The sequence below is a fragment of the Cervus elaphus genome, chromosome 5 (assembly GCF_910594005.1).
Source record: "Cervus elaphus chromosome 5, mCerEla1.1, whole genome shotgun sequence".
Classification (NCBI taxonomy): domain Eukaryota; kingdom Metazoa; phylum Chordata; class Mammalia; order Artiodactyla; family Cervidae; genus Cervus; species Cervus elaphus.
In genome coordinates this window covers 133,393,156-133,405,168 of record NC_057819.1, presented here as the reverse complement: position 1 = coordinate 133,405,168, position 12,013 = coordinate 133,393,156, and the positions used below count along the sequence as shown (strand labels likewise).

Below are 12,013 nucleotides of genomic sequence, written 5' to 3'. Positions count from 1 at the left end.
CACGTTGTCTCTGCTGCACACACCCAGCCTCGATGCACTCTGCCCCATGTGGCTGTTTGCACCCTTGTCAGCCCCATGAGGGCAGAAAACATCTCGTCCACTTTTGCAGCTGGGCCAGAGCCCCCACCACAGGCTCTCACACAAAGCGGGTGTTTAAAATCCATTGGTGGATGTGGATTAAGAGGTACAGACTACTGGGTATAAAATAAGTAAGATACTAGGGTGTAACATACAGCCCTGGGAATACAGCCCACGTTTTATAATAACTTTAGACAAAGTATAATCTATAAAAACATTGAATCACTACGTTGCACACCTGAAACCACCATAATATTGCAACCTAACTCTACTTTAATAATATTAGAATATAAATAAAAGACATGTGTGGACTGTAGCTGCTGCCATCCAGAAGTGAAGATATTTGTCATCTGCCTTCCTTCAGATGGAGCTCACATGTCTAATAAAGAATGATACCCTACTTTGTTGACATGCCTACACCTCTCCTTGGATTGTGGGATTCCTGTGTGTCTGACATGAGAAGGTTTCCAGCAGCATTTCTGCCAGACCTACTACGTGTCTGACCCGGAGCACCCAGTACTCTGCTGGAGGATGAGAGTCGTGTGAAGCAGACACATCTCACAAGTAGGAACGGGCAGGTGAACGACTGAGTCAAAGATGAACAAGACATACTCCATGGCCTGAAGGTTCAGGATGCATTTTGACACTCCCACCAGCCACCCCCACTCTGCTGGGTGCATAACCTCAGCTCACACAGGGTAACTAGGAGGGGCGGCAAATACCTCCAGATCATGCTTCGCAAACTTTCCCGTGAAAGTAGGACAAACAGCAGGAGAGCCAGGGAGACACGCCATCCCAGGAGTCTGAGGGCAGAGCCTGAATCTGCCACAGCTCGGCATGGGATGGCTTTGATGTCTCAAATTTCATCTTAAAAATTCATGTACATCTTGCAGTCTAACTCATAATATATTCATGATCATTTTAATGTGAAATTTTAAAAATTATCTATCTTTCCTCCCATTCCAAATCTTCAAGTAAAACTGATGCCCCAGGCTGGGTATCCTCCTGGAATTCACTGAGTCTGGTCTAAGAAGCATGGATCTGGCCCCAACCCCTCAGTTCACAAATCACAAAGCATAGAGGTGAAGAGACTTGCTCAAGACTACATGGCTAGCGGGAGAATGAGGACCAGAGCCTAGGAGGCCTTCTCCAAACCCAAGGCTCTGTCCACTCATCCATCAACTTATCCATCCACCCACCCATCCATCCATCCATGCATTCATCCATCCACATGTCCATCCGTCTGTCCACCATCCATCCATCCACCCCTCCACCCTTCCATCCATCCACACATCCATCCACGCATCCATCCGCCCACCCATCCACCCATTCATTCATCCATTGACTCAATTCATCCATCCATCCATTCACACAATACATTTATGCAGAATTAACTAGGCCTAAAGCGTTAGATTCCAATGGTAAGGTATTGTCCCTCCCCTCATGTCACTCAGTTTACAAAAGGTTCATCACCTGAAATTTCTCCTTGAGGTGCCCCCACACACACACACAGGAGGACTCCAACATTCTTCAAGGGAGAGATGAACAAAGTACCTCTTTAGTTGCTCTTTTAGAGTGTAAACTGATCTCTGACTGGGAAAAACAGAACGAGTACCATCCGGCCACGGGTTCACCTAAACCAAAGCTACAAAGGAGGGAAGCACCAACATCTAGAAAGTAACCTGAAGAGAACTACCTTTGATCCTGACTCACTTTGAAAATGTCACAGACCTCCAACCATCCCTCCTTCTTTGAATGAAGACATTAGCACCTTCATCCTTTGTCCAGAAAGATGCTCCGTGTTACCCGGACCCATCCAGAGGCCTCCAGCCAGCGTCCTTCACTCCTACAAGCTACTAATTCCCCCTGGCATTGTGTAACAGGGGGCGAGGAGGCAAAGGCCAAGGAGAGACCCCACCGGCCCTCAAAACTCAGGACTAAGAACAGGCTCAACAGAACGGTGTCAGCAGAGCTTCCCTGGGCTGGTTTGACGGAGCAACCTTGAAGCAGCCCCTTGCAGGGGGCGGGACGGGGGCGGCCTCCAACTGCTTTAGAGACAAAGTCTAACTTGGAGAGACTGGAGGAGGAGTTTCAGGAAGCCACTGGAAACAACAAACCTGCCTGAAAGAACGATGAGGAGTGGTGGGGAGGGCCCTTCTGAACTTCCTGAAGCCAACGGCGGTTCAGGAGGCGGCTTTTCTCTCTGGCTGTCACCCCAAGGGCTCCGGAGGGAAGCAGGCAGGTGTCACAGCTATGGAGTCCTGTGCCCAACGCCTTGCCTTTGCCCACCCGGGCCCCTGGCGAGCTGGAGGGGGAGGGGCAAGCCCAGGACGGGGGTCTGAGGAATCAGCGTGAACCCGAGCGGCCCACCGCCCCACGAACGCGGAAAGGCCTCCTCCAGCCCTGCCTCCCCCACCCCGGGAGGGAGCAACTGTGGATTTATTTGGGAGGCGGCTCTTTTCTGAGTTGGCTCCTGCGGTCCAGCTTGCTCATGACCTGGGTGATGTCCACCGTGGTGGCCGCCTCCCGCGCCTTGGCTTCCTCTTCCAGCTGCCGGAGGATGACGGGACTGGGGCTGGAGCGCAGGTGCCGCCGCATGAACAGGAGGCTTGAGCTGGAAGGGAGGAGGGGGCGGTCGGCGGAGGGCAGCACTGGACACCTGGCGGGGTGAGGCTGGCCTCTGGCGGCCCCTCATCCTCCCGGGGAACCTCAAGGGGGACCCTCGGAGGCCCCCCAGCCGCGGGAGGATGGGGCCTGAGTGTGGCCCAGCTGCCATCAGCTCTTAGAGGCAGCCAGAAGGGCAGTGCCGAGCAGACACCACCCGCCACAGTGTCTGGAAACCAACGTGTCCCCTTAGCTTCCTCGAGGTTCTTCTGGAAAGAACGGGACAAGCGGGCCTGGCTACTGGAAGCCGAAAGGCTCTCGCCCTCCAGGGAGAACTGGGGCATTTGTTTTCAAAAGTCAAGGTTCTGGTAAGGAAGGAAAGTGCGAGGCCATCGCAGAGCAAGGCTGGACCAGCAGAGGAAGTGGAAGCGTCCGGAGGAGCCACGGATGCGCTGGCGGCCCTGTGCGCATGCGCCGACTCCCCAGCCTCTTCCCACGGAGCACTGTGCGCATGCGCCGACCCATCCGCCTCTTCCGCCAACACCAACCATGCATCGCTGTCCACCATCACCTCGGGCGCCAGGATACAGCTCCGGGTGTGTGATGCAGTAGACCATGCGCAGGCTTGGAGAAGCAGCATTTCAGCCGCAAAGGACGACTTCAGACCTAGGACCTCTCCAAATTTCGGGAGCATGTAACCCCTGGAACTTCCGTATCTGCCCGGGGAGGAACCACGCCCCCACCTGTGAGCGGAGCCTGAGACTCAGTCTCCCCACCCCGCCCCCCGCCTGCCTGCTTGGGGCGCCACTTAATTTGCCCTGGAAAACTTCCGTTTCGTGCACTGTCTCACGCCTGACAGTCACGGGACACACTCACACCCCTGCCATCCCCGCACAGCTACCGGCCAGGCTTCCCGGGTCCCCAGGGTGCGCTTACTACCCAGAGCGCCGACAGCATCATCAGACCGTGGTACTCGACCCGGAAGCCGAGCACTGCACCCGCGGTCCAGCGCCACCCCAGGCAAGGGCCCAGGCACCCCACAAGAGAGCCCCGCTGATTCCTCAGATCTGTGCCAACCTAAAAACCATCTGGACAGAGGCACATGACGCTCCCCTCCCTTCACCACTACTTTCTGGCAGGACGTCTGGAGCTATTGTGGCCGTTTCTTGTGGCTTAAAGAAGGAACTTTCAAGTCCCCAGGGACACTGAACTCCCGTCCTTACCCCGTAAACCTAGGAGAATAGCACCGCCAAGACCTCCTTTCTCTCCTTTTCATAACAAGGCCATTATTCTCAAAAATGAAATCAACTTGGGGTCTTTTAAAGCTCCTCTGATAAAGGCTCTGGTCCAACCACCCCCTCCCTTGGACTGACTGGGGACGCTGGAAAAGCGCCTGGCGTGGGGCTGAGCTGACAAATGGGAAACATCTATGGCGGGGGGGGGGGGGGGGGGGGGGGACAGGCCCTGGGGCTGGGAAAACTCTGCCAAAGTCCCAAATCTTTGTTCAAGCTGTTGTTTGGTTACTCTTCTGAATCTTAAATCCCTCTAGCGTTTTCTTTTTCGCCCCCAGAGAGTTCAAACTGCCCTTCGGGACGTTTTATCCTTTGCCCAAGGGCTGCCGGACGGACATTTGGACATTCACATCTCCAGTGAGGAAGGGGAGCATGAATAAAGGAACGGAGGGACTTGATGAAAGGCAGTCCCCTTGGTCAGCAAGAATAGTTCCCCTGTTCGTTCCCCTGAAGGGCCAGCGCTTTTCTTTGGGAGCAATCTGCCCCCGTCTCCAGAGTCTTGAGCCATCACAAAGGACATTACCAGGACATAGCTAAATTAATTCCTAAACACCAGTTTGGAGTGGAGAAGTGTGCCAATTAAAAGGCCAATGCGATGCTTCCATCTGTAATAAAGGTCGTTATTCCATCTGATAATCAAAACTCTTTCAAACCAGCGTTAGGAGAACAAAACTGACTGGCAGTAATGACTATGTGCATCTCCCCAACATGCTTTCAGAGCATGATGAAGCCAGTAAGGCAATCAGACTCTAAGAATGCCTCCCAGTCTCAATATTTTCATCCAGAAAATATCTTGATAATAGCCATTTGGCTGAAAAAGATCCTCCTTTCCCTGTAAACAAAACAGCAGGCCATGAGTGATTTCAGCCCATTCCACTTGCCTTTTCTTTGTAGTTTCCTGGGGTTCAATCGCTTTGGCCAGCATCTCCTTATAGATTGGGGATTTTAAGTAGCGAGCATAAGAGTCCTGGCAGGAACAAGAGAAAAACGAGACTTGCGAGAAGGAATGGGTCCAGTCAAAAGAACACACTTGCCTTTTTCCCAGCCTCCTCCCAGCAGCGAAATGGGAGTTCAGAGGATTTGTTTCCTTGCGCTCAAGGCATTCAGATCTGCATCTAAAGCCACGGTTCTCAAGTGCGACCCCCGGGCCGGCAGCGTCCATTCCACCCGATCACTTACAGCGCTGTGCTGAGTCGCTCAGTCGTGTCTGACACTTTGGGACCCCATGGACTGTACCCCGCCAGGATCCTCTGTCCATGGGATTCTCCAAGCAAGAACACTAGAGTGGGTTGCCATTTCCTTCTCCAGGGGATCTTCCTGACCCAGGTAGCGAACCTGGGTCTCCTGCACTGGCAGGCAGATTCTTTACTGTCCGAGCCACCGGGGAAGCCCAGACTTCTTTGTGTGGCTTTTTCCAGGGACCCTGGGCAGGTTCAGAGAAGTCACTTCCTGAATGCTGCCTCACTCAAACCAACTGCAAACTTCAGTCCCAACAAATACAGGAGAAAGCCCAGAGCAACCAATGGGGAATTGATTTTAATTTCTTGAAATGGTATCATTCTAAAGACTACATAGTGAGAGCAAAAGTCATGAGAACTATGGGCAGAACTAACGGACAGATGGCCCAACTATCGCAGGGAAAGATGCTCAACATCACTAATCATCAGAGCAACGCAAAGCAAAACCCTCATGAGGTGCCACTTCACACCGGTCAGAACGGCCATCATGAAAAAGCCTGCAAGCGAAAAACGCTGGAGAGGGTGTGGAGAGAAGGGAACCCTCCCGCACGCGTGGTGGCAATGTAAGTCAGTGCAGTCACTATGTCAGGACAGCCCTTCAACTGCAGAGTCGGAAGCCCTGAGAGGGCTTCAGCCTCAGCAGCTGCTCCTCCCTGGCCAGAGGGCTCGGGAGCACAGGGAGGGGCCAGCCCTGCAGCAGGTGGAAGACACAGCTGACCGCACCCTACAGCAGCAAAGCCACCTCCACACGCTCCCCTTCCCTCGCATCCCGGTACCCGGGGACGGGAGGACTTCCGGCCGTGACTACACACTCCCACTTCCCCCGCATCCGGGTACCCTGGGACGGGAGGACTTCCGGCCACCACCACACACTCCCCCTTCCCCCGCATCCGGGGACGGGAGGACTTCCGGCCACCACCACACACGCCCCCTTCTCCCGCATCCAGGTACCCCAGGACGGGAGGACTTCCGGCCACCACCACACGCTCCCCCTTCTCCCACATCCCAGTACCCGGGGACGGGAGGACTTCCGGCCACCACCACACACGCCCCCTTCCCCCGCATCCGGGTACCCCGGGACGGGAGGACTTCCGGCCACCACCACACGCTCCCCCTTCCCCCGCATCCGGGTCCTCAGGACGGAAGGACTTCCAGGCACACGCTCAGCCGGCCTGCCTACCTTCTTCATGAGCATGTAGATGTGGGTCTGCGCCGCGTCCAGCACGTAGCGGTGGGGGTGCTTCAACCCCTTGACCGTGATGTCCATGGTCTTGCCGTCTATGTTTATCCACCGTCTCGCCCCGGGGGCCAGGAACAGCCTGAGACCGGGAGGAGAATGTCAGCAAAAGTAGCCAGACCGGGAATTCCCAGGGGGTCCAGTGGTAGACTCCTACTTCTACAGCAGGGGGTGTGAATTCCATCCCTGGTCAGGGAACTAAGATCCTACAGGCCGTGTAGTGCGGCCAAAACTAAATTTAAAATTAAAAAAGAAAGCCAAACCAAGTCAGTGAATGGAACCTTCCCAGCTGCTCGGGAGAGAGGGACTGGCAGACGTGACTCGCCCCCCCAAACACACACACACCCTGGGGTGAAAGGGGTCCTTTTCCAAGATACTCAAGCATCTGAACAGGTTGTCAAGCAACATTTCCTAGAAGCAAGAAGACTTCACTGCCAGCACCGGGAATGTGAAATGTGCTTAACTTTGGAATTCCCAACCTCTTAGCAAACAGTGGGTGGGGTGACCCCCAGCCCCCCAAAGCAGGGGTGAGGCGCCCACACACGAGGTGCACTGACTGCCTCCGTCCAGTCTGACCTCGGGCGCAGGGCGGGGGCAGCCGGGCGGGGGGCCTCTGAACTCGCGCGGCTCATGCTCACTTGTAAATCTCCTCCGCCTTCTCCTTGACCTTGGACTGATCTCCGTACTTCAGGTCCTCACAGGCTTCCCAGAAGCCCAGGTTCTCCCCTGCGAGGGGCAGAGGGTGGACGCCATGAACAGCCGGACGGGAGCCGGATGGGAGGCGGGGGGAGGGAAAGAAGAGAAGCGGTCAGCCGGCATGGATCCCGCCCTGAGCCGTGAGCGCGGGGGTGGAGGTGGGACCACAGGCTCCTGGGTGCTCCGGCCAGGGGCCGGGAGAGGGCATGAACCCAGGGAGCGCGCCAAGGGTGCCTCCTTGGTGCACAGAGACCCCGCCTCTGAGAGCCCCTGCAGGCCGTGTTCCCTCCAGAGCCCCTCACAGATACGCTGCTGAAGCCGCGACCCTGAAGGACTGACTCTCCAGGAAGGCCTGGCTGCAGGGGACTAAACACAGGGCCACCTGAACCAGAGACCCTGCCCCTCTGGGCCCAGAAGGAAAGCCAGGTGCCCCCCTCCTGTGTCCTTCCAGCTGGATGCTCTCTAACTGGTGCCTGGGCACCCAGAAGTGTGAACACCTAGTACATCACCCCAGGTGGCAGTTTCACCTGAGAAAATAAAGGTGGTCACAGCAGTGGGAAAGCAAGAGTCTATGTGTGTGTGTGCACGTTTGTGCCTGTGTGCCTGCATGTGTGTGTATGATGTGTCATACACGTGTGTGCATGTGTGCCTGCATGTGGACACGTGTGTGCTTGTGTCTGTATGTGTATGCATGGTGTGTGTGCATGTCTGCACACACATGTGCGTGCATGTGTCTGTATGGTGTGTGTGCAAACACATGTGGATGTGTGTGGCTATGGTATGTACGGTGTGTGTGGACACGTGTGTGCATGTGTCTGTGACTAGTGTGTGTGCCTGTGGGGAGGAGTGAATCACGGACCACCACCATGTGGGGAAATGTACCACAGCATCCCTCTGCTCCATTTCCATATTCTCTCGAAGCCTCCCGGGCATTTCTGACCAGAGAAGGCTGTAGGAGCCTAAGCAAGTTGACTCTGTCCCCTAATTCTATAGAGACCCTTCCTCTCTGGCAAAAAATCCAGGGAGTCCTTAGGACCAAGACCACCCGCAGGAGCCAACAGGCCAGGATGCTCTTGAGTGACAGCCACTGGCCTTACTTCAAGGGCCCTGGAGACCACCTTGCCCACAGCAAAAGACAGTTCATTGCTTCGGAGTAAAATTAAATGCACAATTGTTCACAAAAGTCAAAAGGTGGGAACGACCCAAATGTTCATCCGCACAATAGCAGATAAACACAAGTGGTGCCTACGTACAGTGAGTGTTATTCAGCCTGAAAAAGGAAGGAAATCCTGACACAAGTCACAACAGGAATGAACTCTGAAGTACGCGGTGCTAAGTGAAATGAGCCAGACACAAAGGAACAAATCCTGTACAATTCCATTTAGACGAGGTCCCCAGAGCACTCAGATGAGAAAGCAGAATGGTCTCCAGGGGGGTGGGGAGTTAGTGTGGAAAGAGGACAGAGTTTCGGTTTGGAAAGATTAAAAAGTTCTGTCGATGGATGGTGGTGACAGTTAATTTCACTGAACTCACACCTAGAATGGTTACAATGGCCAGGCTTGTGGATATTTTATCAGTGCAAACAAATGAGCTCACAGAAGTGTGTACATGGATGTTCACAGCAGTACTGCTCATGACAGCCAAAAAGTGGAACAACCCAAACGTCTACCACCTGAGGACTGGACACACAAAAGCTGGCGTATTCACAGAATGGAACAAACACTGTTGTTGTTTAGTCGCTAAGTCGTGTCCAACTCCTTTGCAACCCCATGGACTGTAGCCTGCCAGCCTCCTCAGTCCATGGGATTTTCCAGGCAAGAATACCAGATGGAGTTCATTGCCATTTCCTTCTTCAGGGATCTTCCTGAACCAGGGATCGAACCCATGTCTCCTGTATTGGCAAGCCTATTTTCGCCACTGAGCCACCAAGGAAGCCAGAATGGAATATTATTTGGCCATTAAAAAGGATGAAGCATTATTACATGCTTCAACACGAAAAGACTTTGAAAATACTACCCTAAGTGAAAGAAGACAGCAAGCCACATATTGTATGATTCCATTTACAGAAAATGTCCAAATCCATGAAACAGGCAAATCCATGAAAATAGAAAGAAAATTAGTGGTTGCCTAGGACTGGGGCAGGGGGCTGTGGGGAGAGAGGAAGACAGAGGAATAGGGAATGACTTACATGGGTTAGGGTTCCTTTTTAGGGTGCGGAAAATGTTCTAGAGTTATATAGTGGTGACTGTTGTGCAACTTTGTGAGTCTAATACAGAGCACTGAACTGCACACTTTGAAACAGCAGGTGGATTATATGGTCTGAATTTATAACATGTGAAGCATATCTCAATTTTTAAAATTTTAATGAAATGGACTGTTTACTTGTTCTTCCTGTACCAGAAGCCTTGGGGATCTCATCCAGAGATCCTCAATAGTGCTCTTTTTTTTTAAATAACGGCAGGAAATCTTAGAGATGAATTCTCACTGATGCCAAGTAACCAGTGGATGGGATAAGCTCAGGGTGTGGTTCGTCAGCCGGCCACTAGATGTCGCCCGGCCCACTTCCTCGCGGCGTGCTTCTGACCTAAAGCAGCCCCCTCCCATCTCTGGGTTTACTACATCCTGGCAATCAGGCTTAGACAGAGAAAAGGCTTTTCCAGAACCCCTATTAGAACGTGATTTGCCCCATCAGGCAGGCACACAGGCTCATGGCACGTCCCGTGGGGTAGTTTCAGGTGCAACTCACAGGCCAGCGGGTCTCGGGGAGCAAGGGCGGGTCAAGGGTGCCCCGGGGCTCGGGACCTGGCGAGAAGTAAGAGGACCCAGGAGAGCCAGGGTTTCAGGGCAGGCGGTGATGCCCACGGAATGTCCCACCCGCGGGACGTGGCCCCAGTCCGGCCTCCGCTTTTCCCGGGTGCCTCCCTGCGTGCCGTATCTACGAGGCTGCAGGGCCCCCAAGGCCAGCACATGAAGTGTGGGCCCAGCAGTGGTCCCCAGCCTTTCACTACCGGGGGCCCATCTCATGGAAGACAGCTCTTCCATGGACTGGGGGCGGGAGGGGGAGGGATGGTTTCAGGACGATTCAAGGGCATTATATTCATTGTCCACTTTATGTCCACGGACTTCCCTGGTGGCTCAGATGGTAACGGATCTACCTGCAGTGCTGGAGACGTAGGTTCCATCCCTGGGCCAGGAAGATCCCCAGGAGGGAGAAATGGCAACCCACTCCAGTATTCTCGCCTGGAGAATTCCATGGACAGAGGCGGGCTACAGTCCATGGGGTCGCAAAGAGAGACGCGACTGAGTGATCAACACTTTCCCTTCATGTCTACTGTTACTACGTCAGCTCCACCTCCGGTCATCAGGCGTTAGACCCCCCAGCCCCACCCACTCCACTGGCCCTGCACCTTAAGGAAGCAGACTGGGAGCTGAGATGGTGGCCCTTGATCGTGGCCGCATGTTACAGTCACTGGGGGAGTTAGCAAAACTTCAGAGTCCACCCCAAACCAGTTAGAAAGGAACCACCGGCGATGGGGTCCAGGCGAACTGAACAGGCAGCCAGGGTGCCCCGTGCTGAAGAAGCCAGGCGCATGGCGGCACGGACTTGGGGCTCGTGACGGGTGACCCTGGGGCTCAGGGTGAGCAGGTGCCGGCAGCCAGAGGGGAGGGTGAGTCACAGCTCACACGGCTTCCGTGAGCAAAGCGACCCCCCCACCAGGGAGCCCAGGGAGGGGGCGGGTCCGGAAAGCTCCCGCCAAGAGTTGGCCTGAACAGAGCCCTGAACACCCCTGCCAGCATCCTCCAGCCCCAGGCGAGACGTCCAGCAGTGTCTCCAAAAGCAAATGTTTCTATTAAGAACGAAATCAAAGACCCACCACTGAACTCCTTCCTGAGAAAGTGCTGGAAGCTCTGCCGACCCTTGGGGTCCCGGATCAGCTCGCTGAAGTTGAAGGCCCAGCGCTCCACCCGCATCTTGGTCGGGATGTCCACCCTGCAAGGATCACCGCGTGTAAGTGCTCCAGACGCCTGGGCTGTGCTGGCGGCCACCTGCGTGGGCCGAGGGGCTTCGGCCCCGCTAACCTCTATGCGGCCCCTCCCCCATCCCTGCACAGACAAGCCAGGTAACCCCCTGCTCGGAAAATGCAGCCTCAGACACGTCCCCTGGGCCTGGGGTCAGGAACTGGCTGCCCAGGGTGGGGCTGTGGTGGGGGGGGTTGCCCCGCTAACCCTTCAGGACAGAAGGACACGCACGCGTCCTCCAAGGCCTGCAGAGGCGAGGGCCGGCCACCACACCAGGCCCAGATTCAGGTGGCCTCTCTTATCCAGACCAGTCCATCCTAAAGGAATCAGTCCTGAATATTCACTGGAAGGACTGATGCTGAAGCTGAAGCTTCAATACTTTGGCCACCTGATGCGAAGAGCTGACTCATTGGAAAAGACCCTGATGCTGGGAAAGGTTGCAGGCGGGAGCAGAAGGGGACGACAGAGGATGAGATGGTTGGATGGCATCACCGACTCAATGGACATGAGTTTGAACAAACTCCAGGAGATGGAGGGCAGGGAAGCCTGGTGTGCTGAGTCCATGGGGTCGCAGAGTCGGTCACAACTGAGCGACTGAACCCCAACAACAACTCTTATTCAACACACTGGAAGAGACACACAGGCTGAAGGAGACCATCCTCATAACCAGAGCCGCCCGAAGATGGTTCCAGAGTCCTGGGCCCTGCAGCTGACCGCCGACTCCCACGGGCGCCCTCCTTGCCCCGTCAGCTGACCACGGGGCTACGCGGAGGAGGGGAAAGGGCGCCCCCCAGGCCTGCTCACCCGGCTGGTCTGAACCCGGGGTGCTCCGCAGGCCTCAGGAGCCA

The 12,013-nt window shown here is 55.0% G+C and overlaps 1 protein-coding gene across 7 annotated transcripts in view; it reads right to left on the bottom strand.

The window, feature by feature from the left end:
• RGS9 (regulator of G protein signaling 9) overlaps nt 1–12,013 on the bottom strand; it is a 70,518-nt gene that overhangs the window by 10,348 nt on the left and 48,157 nt on the right. For all 7 annotated transcript variants that reach the window (XM_043905745.1, XM_043905739.1, XM_043905744.1 and 4 more), the window contains 5 exons: nt 11,021–11,136; nt 7,088–7,175; nt 6,393–6,531; nt 4,856–4,941; nt 2,575–2,692 (listed from right to left, as the gene is read on the bottom strand). In XM_043905745.1, coding sequence (XP_043761680.1) covers nt 2,575–2,692; nt 4,856–4,941; nt 6,393–6,531; nt 7,088–7,175; nt 11,021–11,136 — 547 coding nt within the window. The remainder of the gene's footprint in view (nt 1–2,574; nt 2,693–4,855; nt 4,942–6,392; nt 6,532–7,087; nt 7,176–11,020; nt 11,137–12,013) is intronic.